This window comes from Nannospalax galili, unplaced genomic scaffold (genome assembly GCF_000622305.1).
Source record: "Nannospalax galili isolate Female #2095 unplaced genomic scaffold, S.galili_v1.0 scaffold264, whole genome shotgun sequence".
Lineage (NCBI taxonomy): Eukaryota > Metazoa > Chordata > Mammalia > Rodentia > Spalacidae > Nannospalax > Nannospalax galili.
The window spans coordinates 1,258,940-1,277,020 of NW_008352391.1; the positions used below are offsets into that span (position 1 = coordinate 1,258,940).

The 18,081-nt window shown below is 41.3% G+C and overlaps 1 protein-coding gene across 3 annotated transcripts in view; it reads left to right on the plus strand.

Moving 5' to 3' along the window:
- Lhfpl6 (LHFPL tetraspan subfamily member 6) overlaps positions 1 to 18,081 on the plus strand; it is a 265,642-nt gene that overhangs the window by 210,381 nt on the left and 37,180 nt on the right. For all 3 annotated transcript variants that reach the window (XM_017802283.2, XM_017802282.2, XM_008849356.3), the window contains exon 3: positions 16,330 to 16,428. In XM_017802283.2, coding sequence (XP_017657772.1) covers positions 16,330 to 16,428 — 99 coding nt within the window. The remainder of the gene's footprint in view (positions 1 to 16,329; positions 16,429 to 18,081) is intronic.

Here is an 18,081-nt window from a genome sequence, read left to right on the forward strand (position 1 = left end):
TGAGCATGCCATTTAATCTTTTCAAGTTGCAGTTTAGCTTCGTTCTTCAACACCAAGCTGCGCATATATGTAAGGAGAAGTAGGTTTTGTATTGCATATACATGAAGGCACAAGATGAACCCAAAATATCTCTGTGGAGCGTCAAGTTTAATATTTGAGGGAAAGCGTTTAATATATGAAAAAAAGATCATCTGTGAATTGGAAGGTTAATTTCCAAGATAGTTTTTCCAATAGATGTAAGAAAAATAAATGATTTATTCACTTTTTCTTTAGGAATATTTTGACTGCAAAGTTTTAAAAGTACCACATTAGATTATTTGGATTCCTTTCAGCTCCCACAATTGGGAATGCAATGCCCCAAATCTGAAGTGTCTATTAAGAACTGCATTGTGCAAAATTCATATGTTGCAGTTCGAGTCCTTAATGTCTCAGGATGTGACTGCATTTAGACATAAGCTTATAAAGTAGTGATGAAGAAGAGGAAGCCATTAGGAAAAGGCCCAATTCATCCGACATAATATAAGAGTAAATGTGGGCCCACGGAGGAAAGCCTATGTATACACAGCATGAAGGCACTGTTAGCAAACCACCTAGAGGCCTCGGGAGAAACCAGCCCTGCCCCACATTCATCTTGGACTGTTAGCATCTAAAATTGTTAAGAAAAGTTTGTTGCTGAAACCACCCTGTCTGCAGCAGTTTGTTATCATGGCTTTAGTTGACTATTACAGTGTTCCTGTGCCTACTTAGTGGCAGCCAGCTTTCATGGCCCAGAATGAATGACCTCGGCAAAGGTTATTGACCCCCATTTCCATTATTTGGCCTCTACTTTTCTTTACTCCTTTGGTTCCTAACTTTTCCATTTTCATTGTGTTCCCTTCACCCAAGAAATCTGCATATTGAACCCATTCATCCTGTAATGGGCACCTTGCATTCTTTCTAGCCTAAAATGAATTGATCTCTAAGGGGATTATTAACTGTATCGCTAGCCAGATCCCCATTTGACCTTGAACTGTAGTGGTTCCGCATCAATTTTCTTCCTTTCAGATGCGTGCATATGTTATACATGACTATGTCTTTTAGATATGTCTCATGGTCTGAACCTAGGTCTATATCTGATGTTAGGTTTTTGTCTATGTAAGATTCCTATCCAGATATTTAAATCATTCTGCTAAGAATAATTGACTCTGGGGCTGGAGAGATGGCTCAGCAATAAAAAGCACTTGCTGTTCATTATTCATGTGTGAGTATTTCACACATGAATATTGTCATTGTGTTATTTTCCTCCATCCTAACCCCCTCTAACTCCTCCCATGTCCCCTCTACTCACTTTCAATTTCTTGTCCTCTCCTTTGATGATTGCTACATATATAAATGTGTGTGTGTGTGTGTGTGTGTATTTAGCACTGAATCCATTTAGTGATGCTCATGTGTAGTATGTACCTGTGTTTAGAGTATCCACTTGGAATTAGATAACCTCTCAAGGAGCTGGTCCTGGAGGAAACTGATTCTCCCTCCTTCAGCATCCACGATTAATTTCATCCTGATGTAGAACCCCGTGACATTTCTCCCACCAACTTTGGCAGGTCAGCTGGTTCTGTCATTGTGCAGATCTTGTTAGACTAGCACACTGTGGAGATTTCGTGGGTGTGGTTTCTCTATCATGTCTAGAATGCATTAACTAGCAGCAGGTGTCTTGTCCCTCTGGTTCTTACATTCTCTCTTTGTATGTTCCCTGAGCCTTAGGTGTAGACGTTGCATGGTATATGTATCACTTATGGCTGGGCACCTCACAGTCACTTATTCTCTGCATTTGACCAGGGTACTTGCTGCTCTTGCAGAGGACCTCAGTTGGGTTCCCAGCACCCACATGGTGGCCCACAAGTATCTATAACTCCAGTTACAGGAGATCCAATGCCCTATTCTGACCTCTGTGGGCATTGCATGACGGGGTGCACTTACATACATATAGGCAAACACTCGTACACGTAAAATAAAAATAAATAAATTCTTTAAAAAAGAATGATTGAAAAAAAGAATGATTCTGGTTGTACTTAGTTCTGCATATGAGGTTCCATGTTTACTGATTTTGAAGTTTGTTTCTACTTTTATTTCAATATGCTATTTAGGATTATCTATTTTTTTAGGATAATCTATTTTTTAATATGAGTTATTTCATTATGACTGCTACTCACAGGATTTTAAATAGAATGTATTTTCCCACTGGGAAATATTTGAAAAACATACTGAAATGTATATTCTTAATAGATATTCACATTAAAGTGTTAAAAATCACTAAAGACAAAATGATAGCTATGAAAAACAAAGTTTTTAAAAGTTAATCAAATGGAAACAAAATTCTCAAATAACTTTCAAAATGTACCTGGGACTGATCTTTAAATCACAGATGGAAAAGTACAAAGTTTCAGTTGTCCTTGACATTTTAAGAGGGAAACAAAACAGAAAGGAAAACTATTATAAATGTCTTGAAAGAAATTGCTTCTAAATTGTTGTCTGTCAGCTATTCCAGATGGCTGCACTGTTTTTTTATCTATTTTATTATTTTTTAGTGGAATTGATAGTATTTTTAAAGGACCTGAGTAAAATAGATGAGATTCTTGTTTTCTGAAGTCCCAGAAGGGGGAAGGAAAAAAAAATACCTTTAAAACATTTGAGCTCTGTTGCCCACCTGTGTGCTTTAATGATAGTACATGTTAATGATACTATGGGATGTTTATATTCTTTAATGTTTTAGCATTGAAAAGGGTACTTTATAAGTATATACAATGAAACTAATATATAAGTTTAAAATTTAATTGAAACCTGCTATAAATGTCATATATATATATAGTCTTTTTGGGACAGGGTCTTCCTGTAGCCCCAGCTGGCCTGCAACTTGCTATGTAGACCAGGCTGGCCTTGAACTCAGAGATCTGCCTGCCTCTGCTTCCCAAGTGCTGGGATTAAAGGCGTGTGCTACCACACCCAGCTATGTCTTATATACTTTATGCAGGCATACATATGCATCTATTATGTCTCAATAATATAAGCTACATGTAATATGTACATAATCATGTATAGGATTTATATGAGTACTTGCATATGGACACACACATATGTGCTATTTTATATATTTATGTCTGTATATCATATGTACTATATCTATGAGTTTTATTTCTAGTTTACTGATGAGAAAACATGCCCAAGAGAAAAGCAAATATTGCCCAAGATCACAAAGTTATAGGAGACCGTGGCACCAAAAGACACAATTGCCATGCAGTTAGTCACATCACAACTCTACTTGGTAATTTTGGTATTTTTCCAATGACTATGGAAAAATACCTGAAAGGAGCAACTTGTGGGAGGCAGTGTTTGCTTTAGCTCTCAGTTTCAGAGGTTGCAATCCATCACATCAGGGAAGAAATGGCTGTTCATAGCCCCTGAACCCTGCCTGATGCCTGTGGCTGCTGCCCTTCATGTCATGGCAGAAAGGAAACAGGCAAGAACCACGGGCAGGCTTAACCTTCAAAGGCCCTCCCCTGGAGATTTAGCTTCCACCAACCAGGCCCCAACTCCTAAAGATTCCACAACCTTTGGGGCTGGAGAGGTGGCTCAGCAATCAAGAGCACTGGCTGCTCTTGCAAAGGACCAGGGTTCAGTTCTCAGCACCCACATGGCAACTAACAATTGTCTGTAACTCTAGTTCCAGGGGATCCGACGCCTTCTTCTGTCCTCCTTGGGCATTGCACGACATGGGTGCACTTACACATGTGCAGGCAATGCACTCATATACATAAAATAAATACAATCTTTTTTTAAAAAAAGATTCCACAGCCTTCCACATAGCACCACAACTTGTAACCCAGCATTTAACCCATTTCAGATTCAAACTGTAACGCTGCGTTTATTGTAGTTCATGAATCTGAGCTGCCTCCATCCAACAGAATGGGATGGGAGCTGTCACTGGGCAATGGCAGAACAATGGGCTTTGTGAAGTAGAGAACAAGAAAGTAGAACAGCAGGACAAAAACAAAAACCTGTCAGGTTACCTGTTTTTGAAGGTTAAAGCAGAGACTTCCCTATCATATGGGCTAAAACTGACTTATTTGGGATTTGGCTACTATCTCTTTCTCCAGATTTCTTGAAGGATTGAATAACAATATAGATGTGGCCTGGTGGACTGTGATGTCAGTATGAGCAATGCAATTTTGTCTGGTCTGTTGGAGCCCAGTACAGGAGCTCAGACCAAACCAATGGCTTCCTGTAAACTGCGTTCAACAGTTGTCACTGAGGCATCAAAATTAGTAGAATGTAGATTTTATTACTTTAAAAAATATCCCTGACATCCTACTTTAGAGTTGTGGGGTTCTGCTTAGATTCTTTAAGGACCGCAGATAGATGTGGAACTGAGTGAAGAGAACTTGGGAGCAAGGACTCTGTCGGTCCTTTGGCACTTGGTGTTTTAGTGCAGGATGCTGGTGGGAAGAGAAGTTTCACTCCTCAAGCTTAATATTCTGTTAGAACTGAAACAATCTCCCCCCAAAGAATTCAGACTCTGGGAAAGCTCAAATGGAAGTCTTAGGGAATTGGCAATCCTTTAGTAAATTCCTCTACCTAAGTTGTTTTCTGTCTTCAGTAATTTTATTAGACTACCAGAACTGGAGAGGGGGAGAGTGGTAAAGCACTTGTCTGACATGCACAATTGGGTTCAGTCACCATCACTGAAAAACAAAAATCTGACAAAGAAGATGTTTTCTTCCATTAGTTGGTCCTCTCCCTGTGTGCCTATGCTGAGTGATTCCCTACGAACACCTCCTTAGCCTTGTGCGACACACCACCAGCTCGAGCATCTACCACACACTGTGCAATTATGTACATGGCTCTGTTGACACACCAGGCCCATGTAGCTTTAGTCACACTGGCTCTGAAGGCAATATTGAGACTCAAAGCAATGGCCTGTCTAAAGCCAGTGTCTGGTCTACATCCCTGATGAGCAGGCTTCTAAGCTAACTGCCTCACTTTACCACAAGCTCTCAGCTCAGGACCTTATTTGAGCTAAAATCTGACCATACCCCTTCTTCACTCATTTTGGCCTTGGGTAATGATTACTTAATGCTTGTTGCGGCCACATTAAGGTTCAGTCTGGGTCCTCTTCTCCCTAATGCACATCCATGTTTCTCTTTTCTTCCCAGGGTACTTAGTTACCTGCAGCCCACTGGTTCCTCAGCCAGTCAGCCCTTCCAGAGGTCACAGGGTCCATGGGTTCTCTGTGTATTAGCAAGACAAGGACTCCTCAAGTGTTCTGCTTAGAATCAAAGCTGCTAGGTTTCATGGCTGTCTCCATTCCCAAACCTGCCCCAGTTCTTGAAAGAGACAGTGTGGCAGGAACCAGTTCCCCAGGGACAGGCTATGCACTACCAATGTCCCTTGTGTCAGGTCACCCAGGGATCCTGGGAAGATGCAGGATGAGCACTTCAGACATGAATGAGGCTGCTTCCCACGCTCAGAAGGCCCCAGGGGAAAGAAACTGAATTGGTTCTTTTATCAGGGAGCAAAACAAAGATCTGGATGTATGTCAGGCTGGGAGGTGGCTGGAGATGGCATTCTGCTTCATGATGCTGCACTAAGCTATCTGTGAGACCAGATACATGGTGACATCTTACCTAGAATCTGCATTTTTGCAAACTTGTCCCACAAAACAGTGTACCCTGAAGGTGGGGTACTTTCTTTTCATAAAACCACTGTTCTATAAATAAAAATAAATGTGTATAGTGTTTTTTCTGCATCTTCAGTATTTCATGAGACAGAAGCTATATGCTTTATAAATGGAGCTGGGCTTTTAGAGCATCTTCTACCTAATTCTCACAGTGACTCTGTCTGAGACACTGGTATACCCATGGAAGAAACTCTTGAAGCTCAAGTTTAAGAGACTTAACCAGGAGCTAGTAAGCAGCAGACCCAATATTGGAACACAGATGGCAGATTCCAAAGCCTGACAGTTTACCACTGGAATATTTATCTGATGCTAGACAGACACTGACTGCAGTATGGTTGGAATTAACACTATATTTTCAGAGAAAGTATGGCGTGGGTTCAGTGTAAATTTACTGAGAGTTTGGTTTTTTGTTTTATTTTCTTTCTAGTGGGAACTTTCCTGAAAAGGTATTGTTGGAGCCTAGCCCTTTTTAAAAAAGGCTTTTATGTCCAAGTGTGATGATTGTGCTAGAGTGTTTTTTTAAAAAAAAATCATTATCAGGAATAAGTCATTTTGTACAAAGCAACAGGGATCCTTAAGGAAAAATATTTCTACTCCGAATTGAGTGACCATGCTGGGACTCTGCTGTAGTTCTGGTCTTTGTGAAATGTCACATGAAGCATCATCCTCTAGTTGGTGTTTTTGGGTCAGAGAGCTGAAGCAAGTTGCTCCTGTTTTAGGCTGCAGGGTAGTTGTTTGAGAAATATGAAAGGGTTAGAAATGTCCATTTTCTAGATGTGTCTATCAATCACCTCCCAAGTTGCTAGGTCCCATTTCAGTGACTTCAGGCATGAGCAATGGATAGCTGTCATAGCAAAAGACTGTGGCTCTAACTTTTGTGTCTGCATCATGGGTCTGTACGGACCACTGGGGCGAGGGAGAGATGATAGAGTGCAGATGCTGACAAGAAACTTTGCACATACTGCGAGAGAGTAGTGTCTGTAAGATGAGAAGGAACCACCTTTGCTGAGACTGGATTCCTACCACAAGGACTCTCAACTCCACTCCAAAAAGATGCATTTCCAGATCAATAGGGAAATGGAAAAATGGCTAGACAGATGGTAAAGCAAATCCTAAAGACCTGTTAATGACAAGACCATTGTGGTAAATGGATAGATGTTGACTATATATTTCTTCTAACTTTCTTGAAAGTTGAACATTTTTCATGATATCATGTTAGAGGGAAAAAAAGGATGTAATGAATCCTAGCTGTAGATCTATGGTCAGATCCATAAAATATATCTATTGTGAAGGCATAAGCAAGCAATAAAGGCTTTCTGCTTTTGATTAAGTAATATTTTTGTTTGCATGTTTGCTTTAGACTCAGGAGCACCTGTGGCTATTATTGATGAATCTGAAATTGGCAGGGATCACTGAATGAAATGCTTGTGGTTAAGATAGCAGCAAGATCATTATTCCTATTGACATAAATTCCTATAATATACTATTCATGCTAAGCCACTGTTATATGCCAAGCTCCAAACCAGGCTCTGTTCTAAGCCTTTGAGTCTCTCTAACAACAGCATTGCAGATTCAGGTACCATGCTAACCGGAGAATCATAGATTCACTTTGTGCCTGAAAATTTGAGCTCAGAGGAGTCAACAGCACATTGCTCAAGGTTACAGATCTAACTTGAGTAGTATCAGGATTCAAACCTGACATAAAAAACCTGACATAAAGTACCTCAAAGGACACTTGCTGCTTGGTGTGTGGTTCTGAATAGCAGCTGTGCCTCATCAGGAGCTGGTTCGAGATGCAGATCAGCCCTGCTACAGAACTGGAAACCAGAATCTTCATTTTAAAATTTATTTATTTTTTATTGTATGTATATGAGTGTTTTGCCTACATGTATATAAGTGTACCATATGTGTGAAATATTCACAGGGGCCAAAAGAGGGCATTGGCTCCCCAGGAACTGGAGTTACAGTTAGCTGTTAGCTGCCATACGGGTACTGGGAACAGACCCCAGGTCCTCTGTGAGAGCAGCTAGTGCTCTTAGCCACTGAGGCATCTCTCCAGCCCCCAGAATCTGCATTTTAACAAGCTTCCCCCAGCCTATTTCTCACATGTATCCTTCTGTCCAGAATTATATCATACCATGGAAATTTGAAAACTGTGACCTTTCCTCCGGGCACAAATGTAGGACATTGTTGGGTCAATGAAGATGATCATTTCTTGTGTCTCAGAGGTGCAGATGTGGTCCTGAGCATGGTGAGCTTTCTGTCTGGCAATGTTGCAGTGAAGGCAATGAACAAACTTCCATTTCTGTACAGTGGCCAAGTACACTGACTGCCTACAGCCCTGCTTCTGGCAGTCCCTGTAATGCCAGCACTTAGATGACCTCACCTCACTATGGCTGCACTTGATCATTCTAGCTCTACTTGCCTCATAGAAAAGACAATCATGCCTCTAAAAGTAAAAAGCAACAAGGAAAAAACAAGTAAAAACGAATGGAGAAGCATCTCATCTTGCAGCAGGACTCTCATCCTTTGCTCTCATGGGAGGGTCACCAGGCTATGAATGTTTCATTTGCCTTTCATTTGCCGTAACTAAAGTTTATGTGGCCAATGTGGCATCTAGGCAAGTGATCATCACTCACAGTTGTAGGAATGCTCCTGCTGGGGCCTCCCTATTTTTCCATAGAAGGAAAGCTTCTCTGAGAGAAAAGGACACCTGCAATCAGTATCAGGCCAGTATATAAGACAACACATTCCCTGCCCTCTCCTGCCTGCAGCAACAGATCTAAGGCTTCACAGTGAAGCCCTAAGGCTTCACAGTAATGCCCACTGACAGTACCACCTCCTCACACTGACTTTTTTTTTTTTTTGAGACAGGGTCTCACTGTGTAGCCCTGGCTGTCCTAGAACACATGATATAAAACCAGACTGGTCTCCAACTCACAGAGATCTGACTGCTCCTCCCCTCAAGTGCTGGGATTAAAGGCGTGGGCCCCCATGTCCTGCTCTACATTGACTGTTCTCCTCTTCTTGCAGACACCACCTCACTTAACCTTTGTGCCGGCCCCAAGGAGCAGGTGTTTCCCTCATTTTACAGTTGAGGATAACCTGAGTCCTGAGGAAATGAAGTGGTGAAACTGAGTTGCTTTTAACTGGGGGAAGGAGGTTATTAGACATTGCTTTAATTCAGATGTCATTTGTCATTGTCACATTCGAATTGCAAAACATCCCCCAAAGTTTCATCATTTGAAAGAACTATTGTTTTTTATTTGGCACCAATGATGGCTTGGGGTCCTAGAAAGAAGAAAAATGACAAGTCACTCATGGCTGAAATTGGCTTATGAAGTATTGCTCTGAGCTAAGATGGCATTCTGGTGCCTAACCCACTGCGTCTTTTGTATCTTCTGTCACATGAGCTAGAAACGGAAAAGAAATGAGGCTCAGCGCACCATTTTGAAAAATATTTTAAGAAAATCCAAAGTATGCTGTCTTCTGCAGGATGTTTTCAGCAAAGAGTCTTCCTGTGATTTGATAAAATACTGTTTTGCATATAGAAATGACCATAGTCTACTTTGAATTGTGGTGTTGAAAGGCACTTGTGATGATGAAAACACTATTGCTCGCTGTACCTGCAGGTGCACTTTGTGGACAGAAGCCCTCTGTGTGGTGGAGCTCACAATGGGGTCACAGGTGCCAGCAAAGCAGAGATTTGCAGGTTCCAAAGAGCCTGTCCCTTGTCTTTGATTATAGGCAGCTGACTGGCTGACACTCAGGTTTATCTTGGAGAAAGGATGATTTGAACTCTCTTGATCTTCCTCCTCATGCATGTATATACAGAATTCTGTACATATGTGGATGTGGGGAGCCCAGAGTAGGACCAGGAACACTTGGGACTTTGGGAGGCATAGGAAGATAGAGGTTCACAGCACTGGCTCAGTGCCCTGAAGGCTGGATATGTTGCCTGGATCCACCATGGCACATTTAAGAGTTTAAGCCTACTTTGTTAAGCTTTTGTATTTAATGGAGGCAATATATTTTTCATATTATTTATTATAATCTATTAGATAACTTTCTAAGACTTTTATAAGTACCAAGTAATAATGTTACAACTGCTTAATAGTTAACATATATAAATGAGTGCATGTTAAGTACTCACAGCTGAGTTATAATGCAGGTAATTTAATATATCTATTCTATAAATATAATTGCAGAAATAAGTGCATGCAAATACTACCTCAACTAAACCTTTATGTAGGAGCTCCTGGGAGGAGGAAAACCTGTAGCTCTCTGCTGAGATGCCCAGGGGAGGAGGTGCACTAAGGCTTTTTGAACTTAGTGGCTGGCGTAATAGAATCTGAGCATTCAAGAAAGGAGTGAAAGTATCAGGCAGAGAGGATGATGCAACTTTCACAGAGGAGAGTGCTGGAGACGTAGTCAAAGAACCATCAATAGATGCAGTGATGCCTTGGAGACTGACCAGGGCACTGGTGCTAGTTAGTAGGAGGTGAGACTTTAGAAGTTAGAGACACTCAGGGTAAAGCATGATGGTCAAACCCCACAAGTCCCTCATTAACCTCATGCTGTGTGTGTGTGTGTGTGTGTGTGTGTGTGTGTGTGTGTGTGTCGGCGGTTGGGGGGGTGAGCTTGTGACTCTGGCATGGACCTAGGTCCAAGCACTGAGATCACAATAGATGGGCAAGAGCTTACACTAGTGTGCCCTGGACTGAGATTTGGGAGTGCTGAGATTGATCTGAGTTCTGTTTTTGTAGACAAGCTTCTTGCATTCTCTGTGCCTCAGTTTCCAGAAAGTACTTTAAGTAGGGGCATGGTTTCCCCCTTGTTGTAGAACACTTAGTTTACTTTTAGCTGCATTTTCAGGGTCTTGAGGAGCTGTAACACTGGCCTTTGCTCATGTTCCCTCTCCAGGACTCAGTTTATGTGGTTACATTTTGTAAAGGAATCCTAATCTGGTGATGAAAATGGAGAGTATCTTGTACATAAATCAGCATATGGAGACTTTGAGCTGGAAACTTGCCAACCCTTTCCAAAGGAGAGTCCAGATAACAGGCTTCAAGATTGAGCAGCTTTCATGAGAACAGTAAAGAAAGCAATTTCCCTCAGTGCTTGCCACAGAACACGAGATAAAGGGACTTGGAGGATGGATAAAAGTATCCAAAAAACATAAAAGATGAATTGATGGGAAACGCGGGTGTGACCCCTAAAGGGGCGATGGGTGGAAAAAGTCACACTATAAAAAAATAATCAACTGTGGAAAAAGAATGGTCAATAGTCATGAAAAAAAGTGAGATCACATAAAAACTTTCAAGAGTAGCCTGGAAAAAAACAAGGCTTTATGAATTTAACTGGGAAACTCTATTCTTCCCACCTGTGGAGAGTAATTGGCAAAGGCTGACTTGAGGTTTGTTTTGCCTTCTTGGCAGAAGCCGAATTGTTATGTTAATATACCCTTGGCTAAGTGTGCAGTGCTGTGTTTCAATAGAGAGTTTTGCAGAAGGGAAAATTCCCAGCCCTCGGTTTGTCCTTGGACATTATGATTCACATTCAAATTCTAAGAAATAATTAGTATGATGGCAGATATTTCTAGCATTTTCTGGAAACTAAGAGGAATGACTAGAAACTATCCTGTAGGGGGCGTATGGGCAGAGAGCGAGCATCCACCCTGAGGCTGGAGGCCAGGAGCTCACCGGGCTGAGCTGCAGACTTTGTAGCTGCGGCCAACATCTCCCTGGAGTGTCCATCGTTCTGCGCTTTTCTGAGCTCCCTTTTCCATTAACATTGACTTCTTCCTTAAAGGTCGTTCCACTGACTTGACTCTTAAAATATTTTAATTGTCCTTGAAGGGCATGAGCCCCAACTCCTGGGTACTCAGGATGAAATGGCCTAATCAACAACATATTATTAAAATAGATTTGTTAAATTTAAGAATTATTGAGTCATCTAGGTTGTTTTTTTTTTTTCCCCTTCTGTTTTTGGGCGGCTATGGCTCTACAATTCTCTTATAATATGATCTTCATGGTCTACCACCCTCACCCACCACCAGCTGATCTCAGTGATGAGGCTGGGTGAAAACTAAAGACCAATCTAATTTGCAATTTGTGATTTACTCAGGTCTCCTTAAAAGTTGCAGCGTCTTTAGGACTGCAAAAAGAGATTACTTCTAAATTGTAAGTGAGCCATGACTGGGACGACGTCTCACCTCCTCCTCCTCTCACCTCACTTTCCCAGGTCTGCACCCCTCACCGCCCCTTCTTTTCTCACTCACCTGCGTCTGCACAGGTTTTCAGAAAGTGTGAAAATGTGGCTTTTTTTTATGATGTCCTTTGTGGTAGTGGCAAAGGAACTTAAAGTTAAGCTCTATAAGTAAAATAGATAACATGGTTTATAAGTAAAATAAAGAAAAATCTCTGTAAATAATATTAAAGTTTGGAAGCTAGAGATTCCAATTGACCCATTTATTCCCAAGAAACAAATTAAGCAGCCATAGCTATTAAAACCTGTTGGATTATTAAGACACCATTTGAGCAAATACTTCAACTTCTTTGACACCCCCCCACCCCCCGCATTTTAGCATATAGTGTAATACCCAAGTAGACTGTAAATCAGGGGTTTCCAATCTGCTTTGGACAAAATTGATTTCTAAGGCATGGACTGAGGTTTAGCAGAGTTGCAACTGGACAATGGCAAATTTTTTTTTTTTTTTATTAAAAAGATGCTCTCACGCCAGGCATGGTGGCGTATGCCTTTAATCCCAGCCCTCGGGAGGCAGAATCAGGTGGATCTTTGCGAGATGGAGGCCACCCTGGTTCACATTGTAACTTCCAGGTGGGATGTGACTTAACAGGAGAGCCTGTTAAAAAAAAAATCAACAAAAAGAACCCCCCAAAAACAGATGTTCTCACTTTCATATTTAATTACTTCTATTTTATAGTATTTTGCTTTTAGCGTAGACCATAAAATGCTAGTTAACTTCAATCTATACCTTAAGGACAGTTGGTTGACATTGGACTCCTTTTTAGAAATCTCTTGAAGAGGTTAGTTAGCACCCTAAATTTCCTAACCTCAGACAACACCACAGAGAAGGGAAGAGGCTAACCCTTCAAATAGATGTATCCCTAATATACATATCTTTAAAAAATAGCTTGCATTGTATTGGAGAGATGATATTAAATTTAGCATTTTGATAATGTTCGATCAATACGATAGCATATGAAGATTTGTATCGTGTATCTCGTGTGAGTAAGGCATGGACCAACCAGGGTTTGGCTACTGAAAGAAACCATCCTAGGTAACTCCGGTAGGAAGGAATGGAGTCAGGAATTTGCAGTTTGGCCAGCCTGTTGGAAGATCTGGGAAAGTGAAGGTCAGAGAAGCTGCTTTGCAGAAGTCTAGAAATCAGAGGTCTAAGGATCACAATAAGCTGATAATTGATTGCCCTCTCTAGGTGCTGTGGTGAGGAGGCCTGGCAACTCCTCTCCAAATCTTGTCTGCAGTCTGCAGGAAGACATGCCTTGACCTCAGCTGCTAGTGGCAAATACCAGGTTATCCCTTTCATCTTCTAAGTACCCCTCACTGATCTCATCTTCTAAGGCTTCTCAAGAACACACTAAGACATGAAACTTCTGCTAGCAGGAGAGTTTAGGAAGTAGATTTTAGAACAGGGATGGGTTTAGCTATTAACAAGCAGCACCAGGCCCAGCATACAAATCTGACCATCCCCACATCCTTTCCAAGTGTGTCATGGGTCCCCTTCCACCGAATGGGAGATATTGTTGCCTGATATGACCTGACATTTCCTGAGTCTGTTCCTGGATATTTGCAGTGTTCATTGTGTATTGAGATACTAACAACTCTATTTAATGGAGTTGTAGGGAATCCTTTACTGGAAAACAGAACTGATTTCATGACTATGTGCCCACTTGCTAATATAGATGTTTGGTGCACATCAGGTGGAATTTCAATTCAAGACTCCCTCTTGCCTGCAGTGGTAGTAACAAGGTAGTCAGGAAGCTGTTGATGCTCACCTACAGAGCCTAACAATTGTGACAGTCAATTAGCCTCAAGGATATTTACTTTTCCCCCAGAACTGATCTTTAGAGTCTGTAGTATGCTTTCTGTTAGCAAACAGTAGCAGACGACAAAACAGGGTACATAAATATTAATATAAAAATTCACATGAACTAGTTGCCCTCCACTGAACAACACTTTTTTTGTAATGTGAGCATATGTTCATAGTTTCCTTTTTAAAACTTATATACAAGGCTAGCAATGTAGTTTGGTAGAAGAATGCTTGCTTAGCATTCACACATATTTTGTGAATTTTCTTTGTATAAAATTATTGCTAATTGTGTTATCACAAAGATAGTCCAGTATTTTGTAGAAGAACTGTGAGCCCAAAATGTTTTGCTACTTAGGGAATTGCTTCCTACACATCTAAACATGGCTAAGCTCCTTTCTGTTCAGTGTTCAAAGCCAGCTAGCATACAAATGGATCAAGGAAGTAGTTTTCTGACTTCATAGTTAGCAAATAAGATGATCATTTATTTCCATATCAAAGAGAAAACTATTGATGGCTTACATGTTAATTAAAAAAAATTCTTGACACTTAAACAAGTTCTATTCCAAACATTTCTGTATTTTTTATCCTTTAAAAATTACAACCCTCTCCCCCCAGATAGCTGTGGGGGTTAGTTTTTGTCAACTTGAAACAAACCATAGACACTTGGGAAAGAGGAACCTCAATTGAGGAATTTCCTCCATTGAATTGCCTTAGCTGTGTCTGTAAGCCATTTCCCAATTGCTAATTGATATGGGGGGAGGGGAGCAGACCACTGTGAGAGGTGCCGTCCCTAGGCAGGTAGGTCTGGGTTGTATAAGAGAGGTAACTGAGCAGGCCAGGGAGAGCAAGCCTGCAAGCAGCCTTCTCCCATGGTCTGTGCTTCAGTTTCTGCCTCCAGGTTCCTGCCTTGAGTTCCTACCCTGACTTCCCTTAGTGATGGACTGTGCCCTAAGGGCTATAAGATGACATAAATCCTTTCCTCCTCAAGTTAATTTTGGTCAGAGTGTTTCATCCCAGCAATAAAAAGGGAACTAATACAGTGGCTGTTGCCTATTAAGAACGGAGTATTGTGGAACGTTATTACACTGTTTACTAAACATTCATGGAATTCGATTTGTACAAACTTTGACATCCTCATCAATCATCTCTTTGCCTAATGGTGGAGAAAACTACCTTGGAAAAATTTTCCCCAGTGGGAAAAGCCAGAGGAAGCCCACCAGCGGGGCATTTGCCTGGTCAATAAAATCTAGTGCTATTGCTTTCTGGATTATGCGCCAGCTGGAACAGGATTCCTGTCTATGCACTGGACATACTGGTCCAGACTGTATAGTTCCAATGATTCTGAACTCTCGGATCCAGGATCCTCTAATCACTTTTTTTGTAAACCAAGGGACCTGCTGAAGGGAAGGGTACCAGAACAGAAAACGAGTGTCACACCACAGGGGTGTCTCACCTCAGGGCACAGCCTAGTGGTTGATGACTACCTTAGGGAAATAGAGTTTACCCAGTGTTACCCACTGATGTGGGGAACAGGACAAATGGGAAATAGAGACAGAAAGAATTTGGATTGGGTGTGTCAATGTTGAAGACCTGCTTTCCTGCATTTTTCCTTCACATTACTGTTCTGTAGGGTTTTCCCACTGGGGGCTGCTTAGTGGTGCCTGGTAATTCACAGTCACCCGTCAGACTACTATAAATTGGTGCTACTGCCTCAACACCTTTATACTGAGGATGATGCTAATGCTCAATGACTGATGTGACAAGATCTTACTTTCAGATTAGCTCAGAGAGTCCAGTGGTGAGTGTTTAAATCTCATTGGGCTTCTTTTGAAGCCATTTTAGGTTTTGATGCAAAACTAAAGGCTGATGAGGGCAGGCAGCACAGTCTACTGCCACAATAGCTTAAGTTATATTAAAATAAAACCCCTTTCTTCTGGTTAATTTTCAAACCTTTTGGTTTTACATGTGAAGAGGACCTGGATTACACTGTATCTGTCTCCTAGCGTATTTCTAAGCTGTGTGAGTGCTGGACGAGTCTCAGCAATGCAGGAACAGACAGTCCAGTTCACAGGTTCAGTGGATGAGCTGATAGCTTCTTGGACATCTGCATGTTCCTTCTGTCCCTGGTAAAATTTCACAACCCTGCAACATTCTGATTCTTATTTGGAAACAAAAACTCCTCATGAATGATGAAGTGTAACTTAGAAACTGCTTGCTCTTGAATTCGTTGTTCACTTGGATTAATGGTGGAATTGGTTGGCTCTTTGCAAGAGTGATTAAAATGGCCTGTGGATTATATTTCCTTAACAGGATTCGCAAGGCTTTAATGCTTTTAAAAGGCCAAGTTGGAAACAAACTGAGTTGTCAAGTTTTCTTTTTTCTTTTTCTTATTTTAAGCAGACTTGATATTGTTCTTGGAATCAAACTGGCTTTTTAGATTGCTTAAGAGAATTTGGCATAGTATTTTAAAAAGCAGGCACCACAGTCTTGTCATATTGCTAAATATTGGTTGGTGATGCCTCTCTGTTTTATCTCCTCACAGGTTTATTGATTGGCGCTGGCTGTGCCCTCTACCCCTTGGGCTGGGACAGTGAGGAAGTCCGGCAGACTTGTGGTTATATCTCTGGCCAATTTGATCTGGGTAAGTTCTCATCATGGATGGCACCCCTTTTAGAAAAAGAACCTTATCTGCTGCTTGGAAGCAGGAGAAAAGGGCGTGCAGAAGGAAATCTGTCTGGGATCACATACCGGGAGCATTCGTGTGTGATGGTATACATTCATTTATCCTTTGCTTAGTGAAGAATTACTGATAACTAGTGTCTACCAGGCACTATGATTTGTATTGCAGATTCAAAGATAAGAAATGGCCCTCCTCTCAACAGTTTTTGATATCCATTGATTAATTTATTCAAAATCATGTATTTAGCACTCATATATGCAGAAAACACCTCTCTTTGGGAAACTCACAGGCAAACACAACAATCAAGGAAATTACAATAAAAGCAAAGCAGTTTCACTTCAGAGCTGTGGAGCACTTTGTGAGGCGGAGGAGAACAGAGCAGGGTCCTGAGCAATAGTGCATGTGGATTAGCAGCAGCAGACAGAAGGATCTTGCTCTCAGGCAAGAAACACAGGGAAAGGGTGGGAAGAGAAACCCCTTTAGAGAACCCAGACACAGAAGCAGCAAGGTGCCACTCCAGAGACGTGATGGAGTGTGTGAGACATCCATGCTGATGAACGGCTCTTCCTGGCTTTGCTTTTTCTGTGTACTAATGAAGGCGTTCAGATGTTTGCCACTTGTAGCTAGCTAAGTGTATCCTCCTTTCTTTGTAACATCCAGAACTTCTAAGGCAGCACTACACAGTGATCACTGTTTTAATTTATGGCAAATGAGGACCATTTTACATGGTCCATAAACTTATACTTATTTAAACTATCTCCTTCTTTCTCTTCAGTTGGGCCTTTAGTTTATTTCAGTTACTATTGTTTTAAGGGTACATTCTAATGAGCTATACAGTGAACATAAGTGTGGTCTCTGCTGGGTTATTTTTCTAGACTCAAAATAGACCAAAGAATAAGAACCTGTAAGGCACTGCTGTCCAGGACAAGAAATACGTTTTCCTCACTGTCATTAGGCTCATGGCTCAGGCCCCTATAGCAAAAGGTAGATTCGATTAATAAGAGGGAAGTATATGAATTGATTCAACATAAGTTTTACATAAGAACCTTTTTGAGGAGATAAAGACCTGATGTCAATGATAAACCTACGGCTTCCTGTCCAGGTTTAAGGAGGAGTTAAGGTAGTCCTGGAGACCTGTGATTGGACAAAGAGGATGGTGAGTGATGGTAACAAGGCTATCTATCTGTTCATATTCCCTACGTGTGTCTTTGCATCAAAGAGCTATGGATTCTTTTTTCCTTTCAGGTGTAGGGACAGTGCCTTTCACATGAGTATCTTATGTCCTGCTCCAGAGGGAGTTCATACAGCCTTCCTAGGCATGACCTGCTTTAGGAGAGGGGCTTGGGAAGGTCAGAGTGACTTTCCTCCTTCTGTGGTTGGCCCAAAGGTCAAGATGCCATATTCAGGGCAGCTGAGTTGCCATCACTGCCTTGTGATAGCCAGTGTGATGCTGTGTAGATGGGAGACTGAGCTTCTAAAGGCGGCATATCACATGGCAACTTACTATCTTAAGCGCCTGCTTTTTGTGCTCTGGTAGCATTATTATTACATCCTAAGTTGTCAGTTTTGAATTTTTATGTTACATCTATGCCATTTTTTTTTTTTTTTTTTGCT